We start from the raw sequence: 24,749 nt of genomic DNA on the forward strand, positions 1-24,749 counted from the left end.
TAACAGTGAATGTCTACAAAGTTTGGGATATTTTGTATGATCTCTCGAAGACCCAAGTGATCTAGTCCCAGTGCCCAAGAAATTTACACTCTAGTTGTGGGTATAAAGATAATCAACAACAAAGACAAAATACAAAGTGAATGCTAATTGTGTAGAACAGAAAAATAAGGGGTGTGACAAATTTATTGGTGGGCACTTTGGGCCATAAAGATCAGTAATAGCTTTCTAGGTTCGTGGCAGGCTTGGAAGGAGAGTGAGCCACTGAGAAACAGAGGAGCCAAGTCTGGTATTACTAAGGAAGGGAAATGGTCTGAACCAAAGCAGAGGAGAAAAGTGTAAGATTTTTTGGAATGATAGAAAAGTCTCCCTCCTGCACACCTGCCATCACTTTCCACCTAATTATTCAGCTCAAGTCCAAGAGTCACCTTGTTTGCTGGAAGCGGTGGGTCTTTGAGGCCTCCGTGATGTCACCTCTTTCCTAAATTTTCAGACCACTCTTCTCTATTCCCATGACCACTGTAGGCATTTCCAAACCTGACTACTAGAAAAGTCTACCTCTACCTCCTTCCCACTCCAATCCATTTTCCAACGTGCTGCCAGGAAGATCTATCCTAACGCATATTTGATCCTATCATTCTTTCCTTTAAAAAAAAATTGTCTAAGTATAGAGGAATGGATAAGGAAGATGTAGTGTGTGTGTGTGTGTGTGCATATATATAAAATCATCACCAACATCATCACCATCACTACCACCACCACCACCATCACCACCACCACCCTCCTCCTTCCTTGCATGTGGGCAATGGGATATTAGTCAGCCATGAGAATGAGGGAAATCCCGCTGTTTGGGACAACATGGGTGGAACCTGAAGGACATCATGCTAAGTGAAATAAGCCTGACAAAGACAATTACTGTGTGTCACTTCCAGGTGAAATCTACAAAAAGCTGAACTCCTAGAAACAGCAGGATGAGGAGGGGAGGAGGGGATGTTGGTCAAAAGGCACAAACTTCCAGCTGTAAGGCCAAGTTCTGGGGGTCTGAAGTACAGCATAGTGATTATTATCATTAATACTGCATCCTGTAGTGGAAAGTTGCTAAGATGCTGGGCCTTAAAATGTTCTCACCACAAAAAAGGAAACGGTAATCATGAGGTTACAGAGGCGCTGGTTAAAGCTACGGCGGGGGACCCCTGGGTGGCTCAGTGTTTTAGCACCTGCCTTTGGCCTGGGGCACGATCCTGGAGTCCCGGGATCGAGTCCCGCGTCAGGCTCCTGGCATGGAGCCTGCTTCTCCCTCTGCCTGTGTCTCTGCCTCTCTCTCTCTCTCTATGTCTATCATAAATAATAAATAAAAAAATATTTTAAAAAAATATAAAGCTACGGCGGTAATCATTTTGCAACATAGAAGGGTATGCACTCAATGGGTAGTACAAATGTTACATGTAAACTGTATCTCAATCCGGCTGGGGGAAAAAATGATAAAGGAAAACCACATCTAGAATGAATGAATGAATGAATGAATAAAAGAAAAGAAAAACCACATCTAGCTCCTAAAATTAAGGGACTTCTAAAGTTATTCAAGAAAAAGAAGGGGGGGCTTTAGGACATGAGCAAGAACTGTTATGTTTTAAACTGAGCCTGGGAGCAAGAGGCAGGCTCCAGAGCTGCTGAACAGACCAGCTCGCAAATGTAGTTGCCAGGTTCTGGAGGCCCCGCGTGTGCTCATTCGCTGGCCCCAATTGTCCCCCCCCATCCCCATTAAACAGTTCTCCCTTCGCTCCGTCTACAACCCCTGCACATTTTAAACTGTAACTAGAAATGATAACCCCCAGGCCTGCCCCCCAGGCCTGCACCCCCCCCTGCACCCCACCCCCCCCCAGCTCCGGCCCTCGCCCTCGGAGGAAGTGTCCCGAGATCCGCCCCAACCAGGGCTTCCTCCTCCAATCACTTCCCCCGCGGGCTCTGCGGCTGAAGAAAGCCTCCCCGGCCCCCCCCGCGGCCGCAAATCCGTTCCCGGGGGCCCCACCCGGCCCCCACCCCGCCTCCCGCGCCGCTCCCAGCTTTCGCTTTAAGGCGGGCACAGGTGGGCCGCGCAGCCCCGCGCCCCGGCCCCCGCCCCGCGCCGCTCTCCGCTCTCCGCAAGCCCCAGCGCAGGTGCGGGGGGCAGGGAGTGACCCCGAAGTTGCTGCCCCGGCGCCAAGGTCCCACCCGTACTCGCACCGCCGCTCAGGGGCCGCGCCCGCCGCCCGCCCCGGCCCTGCGCCCCCCACCCCCATCCCCATCCCATCCTCACCCCATCCCCGGCCTTCCCGGGGGCGCCCCCCCCCACCCCTCCCGCAGCTGAGCTGCGCGGGGGCCCCAGGACGGCGGCGCGGGCTCCCTCCGCTGCTCCTCCCGCTGCTCCCCCGCTGCTCCTCCACTTCTCCCCACGCTGCTCCTCTAATGCTCCCCCCGCTGCTCCCCCGCTGCTCCTCCAGTGCTCCCCCCGCTGCTCCCCACGCTACTCCTCCGCTGCTCCCTCCGCTGCTCCCCCCGCTGCTCCCCCCGCCGGTCCTCCCGCGCCTCTGCGAGCCCCCGGGCGCCGCGCCCCCGCGCAGTCCCCAACTTGTCCGGCCGCCGGCCCCCGCCGGGGAAGCCCCCGCTCACCGATATCCCCGTCGTCGTCGTCCTCCTCCTCCTCCATTCCTAGCAGAACGTCCCTGGTCATCATTTGCATGGCTCCCCCAAAAGGCGGCTCCGAACTTGGCGCGAAGTTGGGGGCTCCCGGGTTCCGGACCCAGGGCGCTGCCACGGGGCCCTGCGTCCGCGCGGGGAGGGCCGGGCGCGCGGGGCGGGCGGCGGGGGCGGCGGGGGCGGCCCGCACTGCTGGGAGCCGAGCCCTGCGAGCCCTGCGAGCCCTGCGAGCCCTGCGCGCGAGCCCAACCTCTCGCCAGCCGCGCGGGGCCGGCCACTGAGCATGCCCAGTGAGCGAGCCGGGCTCGCTGCGGAATGATTAAACTTCCCCCGGGTTCATTAGGCTCCCAGAAGGAAGTCGGGACGCGAGCCGGAGTCGTTGACGTCGGCGCTCTGCAAGCCCGTGACCTCGGGGAGGAGGAGGCGAGGGCCCGCGGGGTGGGGGTGGGGGCGGGGGCGGGGGACGGGGCTCCCCGAACCTGCCTCCGAGCGGGGCAGCTCTCTGAGGTCAGCCTTGGACGCCTTTGACCCGTGTCACTGCGGAGGGGACAGCCGCCGCCGCGGCTCAGCCCGGGAACCCTGCGGGCCAGGCTACGTGGAGCCAGTGCAGGATCTTCAAGCATCAATTACTCGGACTCCAAAGTAAGGGACGTGTCCTCTCGGGGGGGGGGGGGGGAGCACAGAGAAAAGAGGCAAAACTCTTAGATAATAAGCCACAGAAGAAAAAAGAGGGAGATGTAGAGCAACGTGTTCACAAAAGGCAGGAGGATTTCCGCATCAAGAGAGGTTAGGAGGCGAGAGAAGCGCCCTCTACCCCCGCCTGCACCAGCACAGACAGGGTGTGGTCGCAGGAGGACCTGGAGCGCGCAGTCCCTTTGGACCACGGAGGCTTAGTCCTCCGCATCAAAAATGCAAAAGAAGCCAAAGAACGACGCTAGGGTTAGAGGGAAACTCTGCTGTAATGCAGCGCGAAAGACTATTACTAACCCGAGGCCGCAGAGAAAGGACTAAAATAAAACTGAGGCAGAGTATAAAAGAATGCGTTCCTGGAGACTTAAAAAGAGCCATAGGACGCATGCAAAGGGATTTCTACTTTGCAGGCACGTGAACCGCAGGTTTCCGGGATGGTGTGTCTGCAGAGCTGTGTTCAGAGAAGCTGGTGATGGATGGGTCCATTTGGACTCCCGGAAAGGGCCAGACGGTATGTTTGAAATCCTTGTTATAGTCATTGTCCTACACTTGCCATCGAAACTTTTTTATGTTTTTTCCACTAACGTAGCAGAATTATTATGATGACACTAAATTGCCTGTGCATTTTACTCTCCTGTATGTTAGAGGTTAATTGGACACCCAGGTAGTCAGGCCCAGGGTCCCCAGCAAGAAAGCAAAAAAGCCCAGATAGCCAAGACCAAATCGCACTAGCATCCTGTTTTACAGCTTAGACAAGACCACAATAGCATCCTGTCTAGCCGCCTCTGCAAAAGTGACTTCTACAAAACATCCTAAAACAGAACAATTAACTGTAAAACAGTTGTCAGTATCACAAGTTGAGGCGGGTCGTCTCCGGATGTGAGCGCAAGAGACCAGCAACATAGGAACAATAACCCAACAGGTAGACAGGTGCATGATCAAAGCCCCGATTGTCACACGTTAGCCACCAGTCCACAGAGACCCACACTGAGGATGCTCAAAATAGTTCCTGGAAAGAGCTTATAAAAACCCCTAAATGTGAACACCAAAAGGGCAACCCTCTCGGGTCCCCTCCCTCCCTGGGTCCTTTGTACTATTATTGTTCAATAAACTTTACCTTGCTGCCCACTGCTCTTCGTTTGGTCTACTTCTTCATTCTTCGAAGCGGCATGACTAAGAACTGTTGGCATTAAGGGAATAAAAATCCTGAAGCACATATTCTTGTTTATTGAGTTTCCATATGAAAAAAAGAAAACATTGAGACCAATCATAAGTGAGAAAACAACCATGAATATGCATCATTAGACATGTGGAAGTTACTTTTAAGAAAATATCCAGTATCCTAAAGAATAGAGAGAATTTTCTTTCTTTTAAATAGGCTCCACACTTAGTGCTTGAACTCACAACCCTGAGATCAAGGCCGGAACTGAGATCAAGAGTGGGATGCTTAGCTGACTGAGCCACCCAGGTGTCCAGAGAGAATTGTGTTTAATATAAAGAGAAAACAATATAGGATGGGCAGAGGGAGATAGGAGAATAAAGAAGAAGAAAAAAAATGAGGGAAAAAAATATTATTTTCTCTCAGTGAACTCTCCCCCAAAGCTCATAGGACTTAACTAAATTAGAAATTCCAGAGGCGTTTTAGTGACATGATCAGTTACCACAATTTTCATTTAATAAATGTGTACATAGTGATTTTTATGTGCTAGGCACAGTTCTAAATGCTTTACATTCAGTCATGTAATCCTCATTACCACTCTAGCAACTATTACCACTCTTTTACTCAGACACAGGATGATTAAATAATTAATCCAAAATCACACGTAGGATGTAAGTGGCAGAGCTGGGGTTCAAACCCAAGCATTTAAAATCTGGGCTCTTGGCCGTTTTATAAACCACCTCCAGAGACATTTCTGAATCTGTTAAAAAAAAAAAAAATCACCCCCCCCCCAATTCTAAGCTCTCAAAGTCTCATCAACTTTCTGCCAGTTTTCTCACCAAATGGCCTAGTTTTTATGGCCTGACTTTGCTCAAAGTTAATTAGTAGTTAGAAAACTCTTGTGGTTGATTTTGTAACAGGTTTCCATGAGTCATTTGAAATTCTTTGTACATTTTAGAGTTTACACTTTTGTTGCTTGATAAATGTTGCAGAGACATTGCTGGCCTTATATGGAAAATAACTATTGCTGGAAGGAAAATGAATTATTTACTTAGGTTACCCGTGAGTCTATCATCAGTAAATTCTATTCTTTCATTCAATCTATTTTATTTCCTGTAGCTTCTCTCATGCAATTTTTTTTTCCAACCGAGTATTATACACTTCAAACGTAATCAAGGTCATAGGCCTATGTAAGATCCACATCCTTGACCCTAAAAAATTGTCATCTATCATGAATAGTTACTGAAATAAAATGTGCCTAATAATATGTGGCCAGGTTATTGAATTTGCAAAGCTTTTCCAAGTTGGCAGTGGTAGACCAAGTATTTTCTCCTTTATTGGCCTTCTGATTCATAACAACCTTCACCTAGGCATAGGATGCCCTTTCTCTGCCCATCCCTTAAATATTGTGCGTCTCTGGCTTTGATCCTGTCCCTTTTCTTCTCATCTTTCCTTTTAGAACTTATTCAGTTTTATAACTTTACTGTCTATTCCAACCAGGGCCAGTTTCATGAGCATTTGAACAGTTGATTTACAGAGGGCCCTGCACTGAGAAGGACTTAATGCCTGGGAGTCTTAATGTTCTGTAGTTGCAGTCTTGAAATTCTTTTTTTTGTTTGTTTGTTTAAGATTTTATTTATTAATTTTAGATGGAGAGAATGATTTGAGGGGAGAGGCAGAAGGAGAGGGAGAAGCAGACTCCCTTATAAGCAGGGAACCTGACCCAGGGCTCTAACCAAGGACCCGGGATCATGACCTGAGTTGAAGACATATGGTTAACCAACTGAGCCACCCAGGTGCCTTTACAGGTTTGAAATTCATTCTCTTTCTTTCTTTCTTTCTTTCTTTCTTTCTTTCTTTCTTTCTTTCTTTCTTTCTCTCTCTTTTTAAAGATTTATTTATTTATTTATTTATTTATTTATTTATTTATTTATGAGAGACACACACACACAGAGAGAGAGAGAGAGAGGCAGAGACACAGACAGAGGGAGAAGCAGGCTCCATGCAGGGAGCCTGATGTGGGACTCGATACTGGGACTCCAGGATCATGCCCTGGGCCGAAGGCAGGCACTAAACCTCTGAGCCACCCAGGGATCCCCCAGGCTTAAAATTCTTAATAATATTATCTTTGATTTTTTTCTTTTTTTTCTTTTTTTCTTTTTTTTTTTTATACATGGAGTTCAATGAGACAATGAAGTGTGCTTGGTTTTCATACAGTCCTGCCTCCCACTGCCTCTGCCTCCCTGGGATAGTTTCTCAGCCTTGCCCACGTTCCTTTTTCCCCTACCCAGAACTACTAGGACCAAGAAATCCTAGGCATAGAGAAGGTCAGGTCATGTTCATGCATCTGTGGTGTTGTGGGGTATGGCATGATGGCACCTGACTTGCCCTAGATTAGCAATGCCACAGTGCTGTCACCCAGTAGGTGACTCAGGGAGAATGAGCCTCTTGCCCATACCCTTTTATAAGGGCATCCAGACATGGAAGTTGCAATCTCTTGGAGGCAGTCCCCTTAAAGGAGTTTGGAGCCTAGAGTCCATGGGGAAGGGGAGATACCTGGCTCTACTTCCCAAGCCTCAGCCAAGGCATGATCCATCAATCCTACAAATTGGTGCAAGGGAGACCTGGCAGCTGGTGGGCCTCATGGGCTCTTTGAACAAGGAACTCTGCAAATTTTCATTTGCACTGGGCACTGCAAATTGTAAGGTTGGTCCTGACACCAAGGGCTTTATTGCCAGCCCAGATCGCTTTTCTATGTTACAAATGGTATATATGTTTGCATGCTGGCTATCTCCACTTGGCTATTTCTTAGACATTTCAAATTTAGCAGGTCCAACACTAAATTTATAATTTCTGCCCCAAACCTGTTTTCCTTAAATTTGGCAATAGTACAAACTAGTTACACAAGCCAATAATTTGAGAATCATTTTGATTCCCTCCTCTCTGTCTCATATCCTCCATGTATAATCAGTTGCTAAATATTGTTCTATCTCCTGGATATCTCAAACACATCCTGAATCCATTGCTGCATTACTGCATAATTGCATAGCATGACATTTTAGCAGAAGCCTGATGTAAGAGATAAAGACACAAAACTATCTGAAGGAATGGAGTTTTAGGCAGAAGGGAAAGCAAATGCAAAATCTGCAAGGAAAACCAGCAAAGAAGTCATTACCAACCATTTGGTAATACATTACCCAAATTCAGCAGCTTACCCACCAGTAAACGGATATCCTCTCACACAGTTCCTGTGGATCAGGAATTTGGGAGCAGGATAGTCAAGAGCTTCTGGCCTAGGTCCTCCTTTGTAGTCACAATGTTGGTCAAAGCTGGTTGGTCACAGCTGCAGTCACTTAACAGCTTAACTGGGTTCGAGATCTGCTCTTCTAAGATAGTTCACCCTCACGTGGTGCTGCTTGTCAGTAGGTACGTCATTTCTTTCCTACACAAGCCTGTCCGTAGACCACTTGAACATCCTCATGACACAATGCTGTCTTCCCTGACAATGACTAATCCAAGAGAGTGGGTGAGGTAGAAGCCATAACATCTTTTATGACCTAACCTTGGAAGTCATGCTTTGTCATTTCTGCCACTGGTTATACAGGTCAGGCAGCTCTACTCCTAATGGGAGGAACTTGTGCAAGAGCATGAACACCGGAGTCAGGAGTCACTGGGAGCCATCTTGGAGGCTGGCGGCCACATATCTCCGCTGTTGTGCTACATTATTTCTGTCATTCTTCCTTCTTAGTTACTGCGAGCTAACTATATGCTGGCCACTTCCCTAGATGTTGAAGATTCAATAGTAAAGACAAAAAACGAAGACAGATAATGTCTCTGCCATCATGACTTTCCACCGTAGTGGATAGAGGCAAGTAAGTAAGTACCTGTCAGGAAATGAAGGGCATTATGAGAAAAATGCAGCGGGGCAAGAGTCAGAGAGAACGATGGTTGGGAGAAGGACCTTATAATGAATGGTTGGGGGCAAACTCTGTGATAAGGTGACATTTTAGCAGAGGTCTGAAGGAAGTGAGGGAACAGAATATGTAAATCCCTGAGGAAACAGAGTTTTAAGAAGGAAATGCAGGTGCAAAAGCCTTGAGGACAAGAATGCTTAATGTCTTCAAGAAAAGCAGAGGCCTTGGTGGTGACCGTAGCATAGTGACAGAAGAGGAGATGAGGGAGGGAGGAAGGGGAGTGCTGCAAGCCACTTTTAGTCATTAGAGGGACTTGGGTTTTGACCTTGAATAATGTGGAAAGTCTTTGGAAAGTTTTAACTAAACAGGTGGCATACTTATATTTTAAAAGGATCTTCCTGACTGCATTATGGAAAATAGACTAATGTGTAGAAGAGCGAGTGTCACATCAGGGAGGCCAGCTAAGAGACTAGTTCTTTAATTCAGGCAAGGGATAATGGTCTTGAACCAGAATGGTACTGGTAGTTGTGGATTAAGGTATGTTTTGAAATCAATCTGAAGGGTGTCTGAGGTACTGGATATGAGTCTGAGGGGAAAAAAAGGAGTCCAGGAGAACTCCAAGACTTTGAGAAACTGGGGAAATGGGGTTGTTATTTTTGAGATGCGTAAGACTACAGGAGAATAAGGGGATAGGGGAGTTTGGTTTTGGTCCCATAAGATTTGAGATGAGATATTCATGTGGAGATGTCCAGCAGCCATGTGTCTGGTGCTTGGAGGAGAGATCTGTACTGGAGATAGACTTCAGATGGGCTAGGATTGGTTAGGAGGTTAATCTATGTAGAGAGATAGAGTCTGAAGAGCACCTGGGTGGCTCTGCCAGTTAAGTGTTGGACTCTTGATTTAGGCTCAGATCATGATTTCAGGTCATGAGATCGAGCCCCACGTCTGGCCGTGTGCCGGGGATGAAGCCTGTTTAAGATTCTCTCTCTCCTTTCCCCCCACCCCCGCAAAAGAGATAGGGTCTGAAAGCTGCGCTTTAGGACTCTGCCCTCCAATACCTGTGTTGAGAAAATGTAGGAAAACCAGTAAAGCAGATGGAAATGGAAGGAGTGTCCAGTGAGAAATGAGGAACAGGAAAGTGTAAAGTAAAAAGTTTTTCAAAAAAAGGAGGAAATGATATCCTGTGTCAAATTAATCTGATAATGTGACCTTGTAAATACTTCAAATTTTCCTGTAACTAAAATAGCTTTCTTTGAATATGAAGAAAATTTGCCATGGGATTTAGCAGTGGGAGGTCACAGGTGACATCAGCAGTTTCAGGGGAGTGATAGGGGACAAAATTCTGGAATGGGTTTCCTAGTGTGTTTTTTCCAACACCTCAAAGCAATGCTCCAATTCTCAGTGGACGTTGACTGGGTGTCCTACAATCAACAATTCTGACACTATCTACCAGAGATAACTTCAGATCCCACAGGTTAAGAGTTCAGTCTCACAAAACAGCCATGCCATCCCCCCATTTCAGACCCCAATCACAAATCCTGGTTGTCACCTGTGCTTCCAACCAACTAGCTATAGCTTGAAGGTTCCCACAACCCCCAACTCAGGTTTGATTAATTTGCTAGAGCAGCTCACAGATATCAGGGAAACATTTTCTTACATTTACCAGCTTATTATTAAGGAGTTTATAAAGGGTACAGATGAACAGCTGGATGAAGAGAGCAAGATCCAGAAAGTTTCTGAGCACAGGAGCTTCTGTCCCCTCGGCACTGGGGTGTACCATCCTCCCAGAATGTGCCTGTGTTCACCTGTAAGTTCACTGAGTTTTGTTTAAGAGTATTTATAGAGCTTAATCTTCAGCACCCTCCTACCCTCAGCCCAGGGACCAGTGGGTGGGGCTGAAAGTTTCAATGTTCCAGTCACTTGGTCTTTCTGATGGCCGGCTCCATCCTGAGGTTATCTAGGGTAGGGGCACACCCTAAGTCGCTTCATTAGCATAAACCCCAAAGGGCCTCCTATCACTCAGAAAATTCCACGGGCTTAAGGAGGTTTGTACCAGGAACTAAGGACAAAGACCAGATATATTTCTTGTTATACCATAGGTTTACAGGAGAATGAAGGATGAAGAAATGGTAGAAATGACTATCAACAACTCCTTTGAGGAGCCTTGAAATTCTTTGAAACCTATGAACTCTAGAATTCTATATTCATTTCTATTTGGATTCTAATAGGCAGCTAAAATTTAACATCCAAAATCAATCTCCTGATCTTCCTCCCAAACAAACCCTGGTCTATCAATAATCTTCTCCATCTCAGATAAAGCAAAACTCCATCCTTCTGATTGCTCAGTCCTCAAAGCCTGGAGTCACGTTTGACTCCTCTCTTTCTTGTACAGTCTATATTTACTCCTTTTATGTCTGTTGAAATATATTTAGAATTAGGACCACTCCACACCACCTTCCCCCCTAACATCTCATCTGTGACATCATCCTCTCTTACTTGGATTAGTTTTCTAATTTCCTTACTTCCCACCTTTGACCCCCTATAGTCCATTCTCACTCAATACAGTAGCTAAAGTGATGTTTTTAAACTGTAAGTCAGATCATATTATTCTTTGTTCAAACTACCAGGAGCTCCCCATTTGCACTGTAGGAAAATCTAAGGTGTTTTGAAAGCTACCCTATTTAAATTGCAAAATCTTCAGAGGCACCACATATGATTGTACAAGATGTTTACACAGGTGCCTGGGTAAGGGGAGTTAAATGAAGCCTGATATCTACCTCAGGCGCTACTGCCAAGCCTCATGCTTTGGTTCAAGGTTCTGTCTGTACAAGCTTTCACATGGGTTGTCAGCAACCCTGAACACCTCTACGCATGTACTCCACTTCCTTCTTTATTTTCTCCTTCTTCCCTAACTCCCTTTTACATACTACATCATTTATTTACTTACTCTCCGTATTATCTATCTTCATTAACCAAAGGATAAGCTCCATGAAAGCACTGCTTTTGTCTTTTGTTCATCACAACATTCCCAGCACAAAACAGGTTTTCAATAAATATTTATTGAAATGAATTGAAGATAGTGTAAAGGGTAGTAGATAAATGCACAAGTAGATAGAAAGGTATGTGGAGCCAATAGAGGTTATGTGGGAGAGAGAAGAGGAAACTGCTGTTGAGATGTCCTCGAGTAGATAAAAGTGATGGGCTCTTATAAACTGGAGATAATGTCTATGAAAAGCAGGATAAAATATTCTGTATGCAAACCGTAGTGAAAATACAGTATTTGGATACAGATGCAGGTATATAGGTAAATGTATTGGTAGGAGCTATGGAGGCTGTGAACCCCCCCTCCATGTTTATTTTGAAATATTTTAAACATATAGAAAAGTTAAAAAAAATAATGTAACAGACACCTATACACCCATCCAAACTTCCAACAATTGGGAACATTTTGCTATATTTGATTTATCTGTTTGTCTTTCTGATTATATTTCATTGAACCATGTTAATGTTGCAGAACTCATAACATATCATCCCTACATAAATAACACATGCACATAGAAGAGATTTAACAATATTTCCCCCATACCAACCTATTCCATATTCAAGTCTCAGAGTCTTTAATGGTTGGGTTATTCTTTTTCTTTTTTCAAAATATTTTATTTATTTTTTCATGAGAGACACAGAGAAAGAGGCAAAGACATAGGGAGAGGGAGAAGCAGGCTCCCTGCAGGGAATCTGATGTGGGACTCAATCCCAGGACTCCAGGATCACAAGCTGAGCCAAAGGCAGACACTCAACCCTTGAGCCACCCAGGTGTCCCTATGATTGGGTTTTTCATGTAAGCACCCAATCACATTTCACAGACTGTGATTGGTTATATTCCCTGACTTTTTTTCCCTATGACTTTGACTTCGACTTTTTCAAGAGAACAGCAGAGCTGTGGATGATTATTTTCCCCTAATACTGGTTTTCAAAGTCTAGTATTTCCTGTTAACTGGACATAAGTCAGAGGCTTAATTAGATTAGAGATAAACATTTTTGCCAAGAATCTGTCATAGAAGATGCTGTGTTCTTCATGTGGCATTACAGTAAGAGGTATCCACTGACAGACTGTCCTACCATTTGATTACTAAGCTATATGATGAACGTCAAATTCTTCCATTGGGTCAGGGTTCAAACCTGGGCATTCTGACTCTAGGGTCTGTTCCTCTAAACACTTTGCTATTGTTGAGATAAATTTCTAATATGAAGCCACCCTGCCTGGGCTGGCATGTCAGCAAACCAAATTTCTGTGTTCCTGTAAATGCTCTGCTTGACCAGAAACACAGTACAGTTGACCCTTGAATAACAAAAGGGTTAGGGGTGCTGATCCCTGCCCCCTGCACTATTGAAAATCTGTGTATAACTTTTGGCTTCTCAATAACTATTAATCCAGTAACATAAACAATTGACATGATTATATAAACATAAACATAAACATGATTGTATGTTGTATGAATTACATACTATGGTCTTATAACAAAGTAAGCTAGATGAAATATTAAGAAAATCATAAGAAAGAGAAAATACAGTTTATAGTACAGTAATATATTTATCTTAAAAAATCCACATGTGAGTGGACATTGTTTATACCTGTATTGTTCAGCCAGTCCCCAATGCCAGGCAAACTTTGGGCTCTATATTTATTTTCTCATTCCTCCATCTTTCCAAATAAGGTCAGATATGCAACCTAAGCCATTCATAATCTGTTTCTCCATTGCCACTTCTAATGTTCTGTAAAACTTGCTCTTGCCCAAAATCCTTTGGGAAGAGTGTTTGTAAGGCATTGTACTCCCCCAAGCCATGAATCATTTTCCCTTGAATAAAGGCCATCAGACTCTACTAAGTTGGTTGTGTCATTTGATGCTATATTCCTCTTTATGTAGGAGCACAGGCCTCATAAACGAAAAGCATATGTACAAACAAGATGAGGATTTAAATATAGGACCTTAAAAGCTGATTGCCCTCCCACTCCATGAAAATGCCTTATCAATTTGGAATCTTTAAAAAGTGCCCTTGGTATTACATGATGATAAAAGGGTCAATCCAATAAAAGGATATAATAATTATAAATAACTATGTACTCAACATGGGAGCAGTTAAATACATAAAACAAATATTAAACAGACATAAAATGAAACATTGACAGTTATAAAATAATAGTAGAGGACTTTGACACCAATCAATAGGTCATCCAGGCAGAAATTCAGTAAGAAAACAGGGGCTTTGAACAACACATTAGACCAGATAACTTAACAGATATATATAGAACATACCATTTAAAAACAGCAGAATGCACATTCTTTTCAAGGGCACATTGAATGTCCTCCGGGATAGACACATGTTAGGTCACAAAACAAATCTCAATAAATTTAAAGAGATTGAAATCATATCACACATCTTTTCTGACCACAATGGTATGAAACTAGAAATCAATCAAAAGAAAATAAAATTGGAAAAGAACACATAGAGGCAAAACAATATGCTACTTAAAGAGCCAATGGGTCAATGAGGAAATTAAAAAGTACATGAAGATAAATGAAAATGAAACACAATGGTTCCAAATCTTTCAGATGTAGCAAAAGCAGTTTCAAGAGGGACATTTATAGTGATATAGGCTTGCCTCAAGAAACAAGAAAAATCTCAAGTACTTAACTAACCTGACACCTAACAGAACCAGATAAAAAAAAGAACAAACAAAGCCCAAGATTAGTTGAAGGAAGGAAATAACAAAGGCCCGAGCAGAGATAAACAAATTAAAAAAAGAAAAACAACAACAACAAGAAAAGATCAATGGAACTGAGAGCTGGTCTTTGGAAAAATCAACAGAATTGATAAACCTTTAGCCAAACTCCTCAGAAAAGAAAGAGAAGGGACATAAATAAATAAAATCAGAAAGGAAAGAGAAGTAAAAACCAACACCACAGAAATACAAAGAATTATAAGAGAATAGTATAGAAAATTATATGCCAACAAATTGGACAACCTAGAAGAAATGGATACATTCCTAGCAAGATAAAACATTCTGAAAGTTAATCAGGAAGAAATAGAAAATCTGAAGAGAGCAATTACTAACTAGTAACAAGATTGAATTGGCAATCCAAAACCTCTTAAAACACAAAAGTCCAGAATGGATTCACAATTGCCAAACATTTTTTTTTTAAGCTTTATTTATTTATTTATTTTAGACAGGTTGGAGGGTCAGAGGGAGAGAACCTCAAGCAGACTCCCCATTTAGCATGGAACCTGATGCAGGGCTTGACCTCACCACCCTGAAATCAGACCTCAGCTAAAATCAAGAGTTGGACATTTAACTGACTGAATCACCCAGGTGCCCCTCTGCCAAAGATTTAATATATATTCTCTTAAATCTATTCCAAAAAATGAAAGAGGAAGGAAACCTTCCAAATTCATTCTATGAGTCCAGTATGACTCTCTTAACAAGAACAGACAAAAACATTAGAAAAGAGAAGAAAGAAAGAAAAAAGAAAGAAAGAAAGAGAAAAGAAAGAAAAGAAAACTATAGGCCAACATCCCTAATGAACATAGAACAAAATCCTCAACAAAATATTAGCAAACCAAATTCAACAATACCTGAAAAGGATCATTCACCATTATCAAATGGGTTTTATTCTTGAAATGTAAGGATGATTCAATAATTGCAAATCACTTGACAGGACACACCACATCAACAAAATGAAAGATAAAAATCACATTATCTCAATAGATGCAGAAAAAGCTTTTGACAAAATTCAATTTCATTCATGATAAAAACTCTCAACAGAGTTGGTGTAGTAGAGGGAACATACCTGAATATAATAAAGACCATACATGAGAAACCTATCACTAACATCATACTCAGTGGTGAAAAACTGGAAGCTTTTCCTCTAAGATCAGGAAGAACACAAGGATGTCCACTCTTGCCATTTTTATTCAAGATAGTACTGGAAGTCCTAGCCATAGCAGTCAGATGAGAAAAAGAAATAAAAGGTCCAAATTGGTAAGGGAGAGGCAAAACTGTCACTATTTGCAGATGACATGATACTATACATAGAAAGCCCTAAAGACTCCACAAAAAAAAAAAAAAAAAAAAAAAAACTATTAGAAGTAATTAATGAATTCAGTAAAGTTGGAGGATACAATATTAATATACAGAAGTCTGTTGCACTAATAATGAAGGGAAATTAAAAAAAAAAAGTTCCACTTACAATTGTGCCAAAAATAACAAAATACCTAGAAGTAAATAAACTTAACCAGGTAGGCGAAAGACCTGTACTCTGAAAAGTGTAAAACATTGATGCAAGAAATTGAAGATAACCTAAACAAATAGAAAGATATTCTATGCTCATGGATTGGAAGAATTAATATTGTTAAAATGTCTATACTACTCAAAGCAATTAAGTCCCTACAGATTGAATACAATTCCTATCAAAATACCAACAGCATATTTCAAAGAACTACAACAAATAATGCTAAACTCTCTCTCAAATAAATAAATAAAATCTTTCCCTCAAAATGGGCAAAGGACATGAATAGATATTTTCCAAAAGACATATGGATGACAAAGAGACACACAAAAAGATTTTCAATATCACTAGTCATCAGGGAAATGCAAATTAAAACTTTACACCTGTAGGAATGGCTTCAAAAAGACAAAAAATAACAAATTTTGGAGATGATGTAGAGAAACAAGAACCCTAGTGTAAGGCCATTATGGAAAACAATGCAAAAGTTCCTCGAAAATTAAAAATAGAAATACCATGTGATCCAGAAATTTCACTATTGGGTATTTACCCCCTCCCCCCCAAAAACAAACAAACAAACAAAAAAAACAAAAACACTAGTTCAAAAAGATATATACATCCCTGTATTTATTGAAGCATTATTTACAATAGCCAATATATGGAAGCAACCCAAGTATCCATCAATAGAATATAAAGAAGATGTGTGCATATATATCAATATTTCTATTTAAAATACTGTTTATTTGTGATTTAACATTAATTAGCATTACATCTAAGAGCACTATCGGATAACATTTATACATTTTCCACAGGACACACAGGTTCATTGGCTCATTCTTTATGCCAAAGCAAATAAATAGAGGCATTGGCAAAATATGCAAATGGTTCACCATTGCATTTAAAACATATTTATGCACATTGCATTCATTTAAAATATATATATATCTAAAAAGTAATAGAAAAGCATAGTTCACAAGTTATTGTTTCTACATATGTTTAATACAACATAAATGATATAGAGCATAAAAGATCCTCAAATACAGAATTAAGCAACCCAAAGTTTCCACTGAGAGATTAAAACACGGAGTCCAGTAGCTAGTGAGATCTAGAAGGAAGTTTCCAGGCTCTGTTCCGACTTTGTGTCATCATCCACAGACAGTCAAACAGAACCAGCCCCAAACAGAATCAGCCCATTATATGTTTAATGGAATGTTACTCAGCCATAAACAGGATGGGATCTTGCCATTTCTGACAGCATGGATGGAACTAGGGGCCTTATACTAAGTGAAATACATCAGACTGAGAAAGACAAACACCATATGATTTTACTTTTACGTGGAATCTAAAAAACAAAACAAACAAACATAAAAGTCAGAAACAGACCCATAAATACAGAGAACAAACTAACTGATGGTCTCCAGAGGGGAGGGGTAGAGGGAAAAGCAAAATGGGTGAAGGGGAGAGGGAGATACAGGCTTCCAGTCGTGGAATGGGTTAAGTCATGGAAATAAAAGGCACAGCACAGGGAATGTAGTCAGTGGTATCGTAGTAGTGTTGTGTGGTGGCAGATGGTCGCTACACCTGTGGTGGGCATAGCATAGCACAGAGTTGTTATACGCTGTGTTGTACACCTGAAACTACTGTAACATTAGGTGTCAACTATAGCTTAATAAAAATTTAAACACACACACACACAAAAAATAAGAAAAAAAAGGAATAGGAAAGTGAGAAAAAAAAGAGACTTTCCTACTTTGTTTTCGGTTGGTTTATGAAACTCTTTTTTTAAAGATTTTATTTATTTATTCATGAGAGACACAGAGAGAGAGGCAGAGACGCAGGCAGAGGGAGAAGCAGGCTCCATGCAGGGAGCCCGACGTGGGACTCGATCCCGGGACTCCAGGATCACGCCCTGGGCCCGAAGGCAGGCGCTGAACCGCCGAGCCACCCAGGGATCCCTGGTTTATGAAATTAAGCGGAGGCCCCAGTTTTATCAATAGCTGGACTTTAATTGCTATACATGATGGAAAATGGCAAATACTCCAGAATGTCCACACGGCCAGTTCAATAGTATGGAGTCTAAGTCCTTGCTGTGGGAGGTGGGAGTGAGGGGCAGGAGCAGCATGGATTTCTATAACACAATCTCAAAGTTAGTTGGAGTTAATTTTTTTAAAGAATTTTATTTATTTATTAATGAGAGATACAGAGAGAGAGAGAGAGAGAGGCAGAGACACAGGCAGAGGGAGAAGCAGGCTCTCTGCAGGGAGCCTGATGTGGGACTCGATCTCGGGACCGCAGGATCACACCCTGAGCCAAAGGCAGACACTCAACTGCTGAGCCACCCAGGTGTCCCTATTTAGAGTTTAACTGCATTTTAAAAATATGTAATACTTCACAAGATGAATTATGAGGAGAAAATAACACAAGGATCCCCCTTAACAAAGAGATTAGAAATTCCTTTCTGTAACAATTAGAGAGTGATTTAGGGAATAGGACAAATCACATCAAGACATAATTGTCAATGGCACTTGATTTGCTATATAGTCTTTCATTTTCTTTTCTTTTTTTTTTTTTAAGATTTTATTTATTTATTCATGAGAGACACAAAGAGGCAGAGACACAGGCAGAGGGAGAAGCAGGCTCCATGCAGGGAGCCCAACACGGGACTCGATCCAGGGTCTCCAGGATCATACCCTGGGCTGAAGGCAGCGCTAAACTGCTGCACCACCGGGGCTGCCCTAGTCTTTCATTTTCACTAGCATTTAATTTACAAATAATTTGTGAGAGAAAGTGAAATGAAATCTCCTTTTCTAGAACATTGCTAGATATTTTTATAATCAATAGGAACATATTTTTTTAATGACTATGGTCAGGTCACAGAATTATCTCAGCCCTTTGACACCATCTGTTTCATTTGCTGAGATTGTATGGCCTGTCCACAAATCTGAAAATGTTTACTATTCAGCACTTTACAGAAAAAGTTTACCAACAACTGGCTTACACTGTCCCTTCTTTAGACCTAACTTTTGAAAGGTGTATTATGCTTCTGAGGTGGAGCTGTTTCAGCAGGTTAACATTCTGCACAAATGGGTATTTATAAAGAACCACTTTTTAATTTATTTTTTTAAGATTTTATTCATTTATTCATGAGAGACAGAGAGAGGCAGAGACACAGGCAGAGGGAGAAGCAGGCTCCACGGAGGGAGCCTGATGTGGGACTCGATCCCGGGTCTCCAGGATCAGGCTCTGGGCTGAAGGCGGCGCTAAACCACTGAGCCACTCGGGCTGCCCAAGATCCACTTTTTTAGATGTTAATTTTTATTTATTATTTTCAGCAATTACAGCTTTCCCCCCCTATAGATGATCTGGGAGGAAATCACATATGACATCATAGAATTAGCAGGCTACTCCGTAGTGATGTTTTCGACAAGTGTCAATTGTCTTTTCGGTTGAGTCCAGACGGGGAACTAAGTGGTGCCCAACAATGGAGTCATGAGTCCAGCTCAACACTAAATTTTTCTCCCAAATGGGCCCCTCGGCCCCTCAGTATACCTGGGAACCAACGAGCCAAATACTTGGGTCTCTGCTCTTTCTTCCAGGCTTTTGTGGTGTTGGGTCCTGCCTAGTTGGTTTCCATCCAGCCTGGGCAACATGCCTGTCACCTTTCCTCTCTCCACTTAGTTTCCTGGCATAGATTCTGGGTAGTGATGCCAATCTTCATTATTCCATATCCCAAACCCAGCCAGTTCTCCTTTGGGTGCATTTCATTCTGTATCTTCCACCAACTGGTTCAGGAATCCCATCAACTTCTTCCCAGTGATGGGCTCACTTGGCAACTTCTGTTGCAGCTCTGGGCGGCAGTCCTTAAGAGCTCTGAGGCTCTCTACGCTACATATGTTTACCTTTCTGCCTTGGGGTTTTATTAGGGCAGTAACTCTGTGCAGATATCCCTGGTTTGTTTCCATTGGCACCTCTGACTTGGCGTGGGACCATCTGGCCAGGTGAGGAGACGGTGACAGGGTCAGGGACAAGAGACCTGGGGTGGGCACAGTGCTTCCAGGTGAGAGTGGACCTGGTTGTAGACTGAAAGTTCTATTCTTGTTGTTTTAATTATAATAAAAAAAAATTGCAGAACAGAAAATTTACTATCTTAACCATTGCTAGGTGTCCAGTAGTATACTTACGCTTGCATTGTTGTGCAGCAGATGGCTGAAATTTTTCATCTTGCAAAACTGACACCCCATATTCATTGAACAACTTCCATCCCCTCCGCCCCCAGCCCCTGGCAACCATCATTCTATCTCCTTTCTGTTTCTATGAGTTTGACTACTGTAGATATCTCATATACATGGAATCACATAGTGTTGTCTTTTTGTGAGTGGCTTATTTCACTTAATGTAATGTCCTCAAGGTCTGCAAACTATCTTTTGATCGTTTCAATTTTCTCAGTAAAATAGAAAACAAAGGTCATTGGCAGGCCGTGGGAATGCAGAAGAAGGTTTAAGCAGAGAGGTTTGGAATAGTTATCAAAGACAGCTGGAAATGGACTAGGGAAAGAGCACAGGATCACACCAAAGACCCACATGAGGTCATGGATTTCGAGTAAATCCTATTAGCATGCTCGTATGTTTTTTTCCAGGCACATTCCACTACTCGGGGAGGTGTGCCAAATAGGTGGACAGTTGGATAGAACTTGGGTTGAGTTTTGCAAGGTTAGTTCAACCAAGGGAAAGAGGAGGGAGCTGACCTGATGGTGTATGCAAGGGAATGCTTTTAACAACTACGGAATCCAAGAGGTAAAACAGTGGGGCCATAACTGAACAAGAGTGGTAACAGCAGAAATCTGAATACTTTGGTGGTATTAGAAGTATCAGAATTGCGAGAGCTATTTCTCCCTGGAGTACTGCTGAAGCCTCCTTATTAGTTTTCTTATTCTTTCGGATTCATTCTCCCTCTTATGGTCAGAAATGATCCTCCTGTAGTGAAAACTGATAGAATCGTTCCTTTCAAATTCCCCACAGACTTCTCATTGGACAGTGGGTGTTTCCAGATTCTTCTGTCCACCAGTCTATTCTACATTCCTGCTTGGGGGAAAACAGACGTATAAATACTACCAAAATACCATTATCCAAGTTGTCACCATTTATTGAAGAGCACTTATGGCAGATTGTATTTTATAAAGATAGCTGTACCAAAATACTTATCCCACTTCCCTTCCTCTTCTTACAATACAACTGGCACTGCTCCATTGAAAGGTGGTTTCTGTGATCTCTCTCCTTGGATCTGGGCAGGGTTTGTGACTTCCCTGATCAGTGGAGTACAGAGGAAGTGATGCTGTGTGACTTCTGAGACTGGGTCATGGAAAGGGTAGAGCTTCTTCTGCTTGGCTCTTTATCTCTCTCGAGATGCTCACTTTTTGAAGCCAAATACCATGCTGTGAGAAAGCTCAGACCACATAGAGAGGTCATGTGTACGTACACCAGCTGATAGACAGGTAAGGCCTAAGCTGACAGCCATCATTAACCATTAGCCATGCAAGTTGAACAGACCTTTAGATAGTTTCAACCTCCAGCCTTGAGGCTTCCAGCTGAGGCTCCATACAGAAATAAGCCATCTCTGCTGGGACCTGCCTGAATTCCTAACTCACAGGAACCACAAGAGACAATAAATAATTATATTTAAGAGTAATTTGTTACACAGCACTAAATAATTAATGCAATATAACAGCTAGTCAGTTAGTTGCTCAGGCCAAAAATTTAGGAATCATTCTTCATTCCTCTTTTTTTTTCTCATATCCATATGCAAGCTATTCAATAAGTCTGAGTCACTCTATCTCTACAATACATCAAGCATCTGACTCCTTCTTATCTTCCAAGATATACCCTGATCCAAGTAACCATTACCTCTGGCTAAAGCAATCAGAAAACTGCTGATTGATTTTCTCTATAGTCTATTGTCCTTTCAGTAGCTAAAGAGATCCTATGAAAATCTCTATCTGAATATGTTCCTTCCCTGCTTACAACTCTCCACAACTGAGAAAATTAGAACACTCTCAAGATGTTTGATGCTATTAAGAAACAATTGTGAATTTTTAAAGTGTGATAGTAGTATTGTAATTTTTTTGATGTGCATATAGAGATCTTTATAGATAAAATGGTATGATCTTTGTGATCATTTCAAAATAATACTGAGAGAGGGTAAATAGGTTGGGATATTGACCAAACAAGGCTGGGCAGGAGCTGAGAATTGTCTATGCTAGGGATAAATGTTAGAGAGGGGTCAGTATACTATTCTATTTTTTTTTTTTTGCATGTTTTAAAAGTTATTTTTCTTCAAAAGGGGAAAAAGCCTTTCACTGCCTTTCTTACCATTCCTCTTTTATTCCCTTCTTTTCTCTTACTTTTTCTTTAAGAAAAGTCATCAGGTTTCTTGTTTTGTTTTTTTTTTTTTCTCCTTTGAGGTAGCTACAGGTGGCAGGGCCTGAAGAACAGGGATCAAGGAAACAGAGCTGAGGAAGTGGCTGTTTGGGAAAGTAGTGGTTGGGTTAAAAGATTGGTTACATAAAGAGGAATGATTAGAATTGGAGACATTAGAGAAATCATAGTATCTATCTATCTATATAACTTTTATTTTATATATTAATATATAAATGTAGCTAGCCAGAGAAATAGATGCAGATATGTGTTATATGTCTGTGTGTTTCCCACCTCAGTCCAATGAGAGTGTCAAGAAGCGATAATATCCTAGGAGCTATGACCACACTTAGCATCCAAATCTTGGTTTCTTAAACCATTCCCCACTAAAATAAGCCAAGGGTCCTGGGAGAAATGGCTGGTTCCAAGACTGGGGCAGGGGAAGCACGAGAGGTGCCTAGAACATTCTCTTGGGCAAGTAAGTAAGGAAGAGCTTAAAAAATGAGGAAGACATGTCAGAAGAGCACAGAAGACAGCCTGAAGGGACTCTCAATGGCTAAATCTGGACAATTTGAGCATCCAAAGAAATAATGAAGTAGAAAATTATAATCCATTGACTCTAATAGAAACCTATGAGTATACACAGATGAGTGGATGAATGAATGAATGGATGGATGGGGGAAAGGGAAAAACCCTTTCTTACATTATAATGCAACTAATAAATGTTGAAGGACTGAACAAATTGGGAAATTACCACTTGGCAATCATCATGACAATGGTTCTGACATGAAGCATCAGCCAGGGGGTGAAAGTTTATTGAGAAGTGGGATATTTACATAGTCTCAAAGCTTCTTCCCCCACAAAATAATTTATTTTAAAGTTTAAAAAGTAATAACCTTATATTGGAGAAAGCTGATAGATACCATCTTAATCAAAATTAACACCACTCGAAATCAGACAAATTAACATTATTATGCCTTCTGATACGTGAGACTGAGAAGAATACAGAATAATTTCTGAAAAATTCCTACCCAAAGAGCATAACCTGAATAATCATGAGGAAACATCAGAGAAACCCAAACTGAGGGTCATTCTCTAAAATAATTGGCCTGCCACTTTGAAAAATATTTAGGTCTTAAAATACAAGAAAGACTGAGGCACTATTCCAGATTGAAGTAGGTTAAAGAGATAGTATAATTAAATGCAGCCTATAATTCTAGCCTGGGTCCTGTACCAAAAGAAAAATAAGCTTGCTATAAAGGATATTATTAGGAAAACCATAGAAACTAAGTGGGATCTCTTTGGTGATAGGTTTATACATTATTAATTTCCTAATTTAGATGATTATACTATGAATTTGTAGGGGAACCTAGGTGGAAAAAATATGGGAGTTCTTTGTGTACTCTTGCATCTTCTTTATAATTTGAAAGTCTTCTCAAAAACAAACAAAGTGAAAACAAACCCCAAACAAAAGCTTCTGGGAGCTCCTTTGCCTGGCTCTTCTGGCCCTGCCTTCATCTCCCTCACTCTCTCTCCCTTTGCTGGAAATGCTCCAGGCACCCCAGGCTTCTTTCCCTTCTTTGAACACCAGCCAAATGGGTTCCATGTCAAGGCCTTGGCATTTGCTGTTTCTCCTTCCCAGGAAGACTCTTCCGGTCTCCACGAGGCTCCATCCTCCTCATTCAGCTCTCCACTCAACATGGGTTGCCTTAGGCTCTTTTATTACTCCACTGCATTTGTGAGACTTTCTTCTTTGTTTACTGGTTTGTTGTCTGTCTTTTTCCAGTAAATGTGAGCTCACTGAGGGTAAGGATTTTGTCTCTCTCTCTCTCTCTTTTTTTTTTTTTTTTTTAAGATTTTATTTACTCATCAATTGAGAGACAGAGAGAGAGAGAGCATGAGCAAGGGAGAAGGGGAGAGGGAAAAGCAGGCTCCCCGCTGAGCGGGGAGCCTGACGTGGGACTCAATCCCAAGACCCTGAGATCATGATCTGAGCCAAAGGCAGATGCTTAACCATTGAGCCACCCAGGTGCCCTGGATTTTGTCTCTTTCACTTCCATGGACCCAACAGAGTTCTTGGTGCATAGTAGGTGATTATTAAGTATTGCTTTCTGATTGGTTTCATAAACATTAATTGAATTAATGACATATTGAGCTTCAAGGAAGTCTCTTAATTTAGTATTCTAGTCCTTTGACACGACCTAGTTTAAAGAAAAAAAATTGAAAAGAAGAAGGAGGCGAAGGAGAGGAAGAGGAAGAAGGAGGAGGAGGAGGAAATAGAGTTTGATGACCAAATACATTAAGGAAATGCTCCACATCCTCTTTGAGTTTCACAAAGCCTCTCAGAAGCCCTCCTGAAACCAATCCTGCTTATCTTTAATGAAGCCTGTCTTAAGTGAATTTGAGCATGGGATCCTCTTTTACTTATTTATTTTTTGATGTGACAACGTAGAACCCTGTGCTAGGATCTCTCTGTAGTCCATGCTCCAGTAATAGAAGCAAAACCAAATCAAACCAAACCACTACGGTATATATATGTGGGGGAAAAAAATCTCTACTCATATCAGAAAGTATCTTGTTTGACCTGAGAGCGAGTCCATGAACGCCACAGTTTACTGCA

General features: G+C 42.2%; 1 protein-coding gene and 1 long non-coding RNA gene across 10 annotated transcripts in view; one reads left to right on the forward strand and one right to left on the reverse strand.

Moving 5' to 3' along the window:
- ANO6 (anoctamin 6) overlaps positions 1-4,568 on the reverse strand; it is a 186,089-nt gene extending 181,521 nt beyond the window's left edge. Inside the window, exon 1 of one of the 3 annotated variants that reach the window (XM_077870360.1) lies at positions 4,481-4,568. In XM_077870360.1, the coding sequence (XP_077726486.1) occupies positions 4,481-4,553 (73 nt within the window). In that variant the 5' untranslated portion in view covers positions 4,554-4,568. Of the gene's footprint in view, positions 1-2,646; positions 2,993-4,480 lie in introns of those variants that run through there. The other 2 variants (XM_077870363.1, XM_077870361.1) reach the window with 2 other exon arrangements.
- LOC144296956 (uncharacterized) overlaps positions 3,105-24,749 on the forward strand; it is a 51,566-nt gene continuing 29,921 nt past the window's right edge. For 2 of the 7 annotated variants that reach the window (XR_013363917.1, XR_013363913.1), the window contains exons 1-4: positions 3,105-3,315; positions 3,774-3,874; positions 6,172-6,330; positions 8,271-8,398. This is a non-coding gene — a long non-coding RNA (uncharacterized LOC144296956). The remainder of the gene's footprint in view (positions 3,316-3,773; positions 3,875-6,171; positions 6,331-8,270; positions 8,399-24,749) is intronic. The other 5 variants (XR_013363916.1, XR_013363912.1, XR_013363914.1 and 2 more) reach the window with 4 other exon arrangements.

Source organism: Canis aureus, chromosome 25 (assembly GCF_053574225.1).
Source record: "Canis aureus isolate CA01 chromosome 25, VMU_Caureus_v.1.0, whole genome shotgun sequence".
Taxonomy (NCBI): Eukaryota; Metazoa; Chordata; class Mammalia; order Carnivora; family Canidae; genus Canis; species Canis aureus.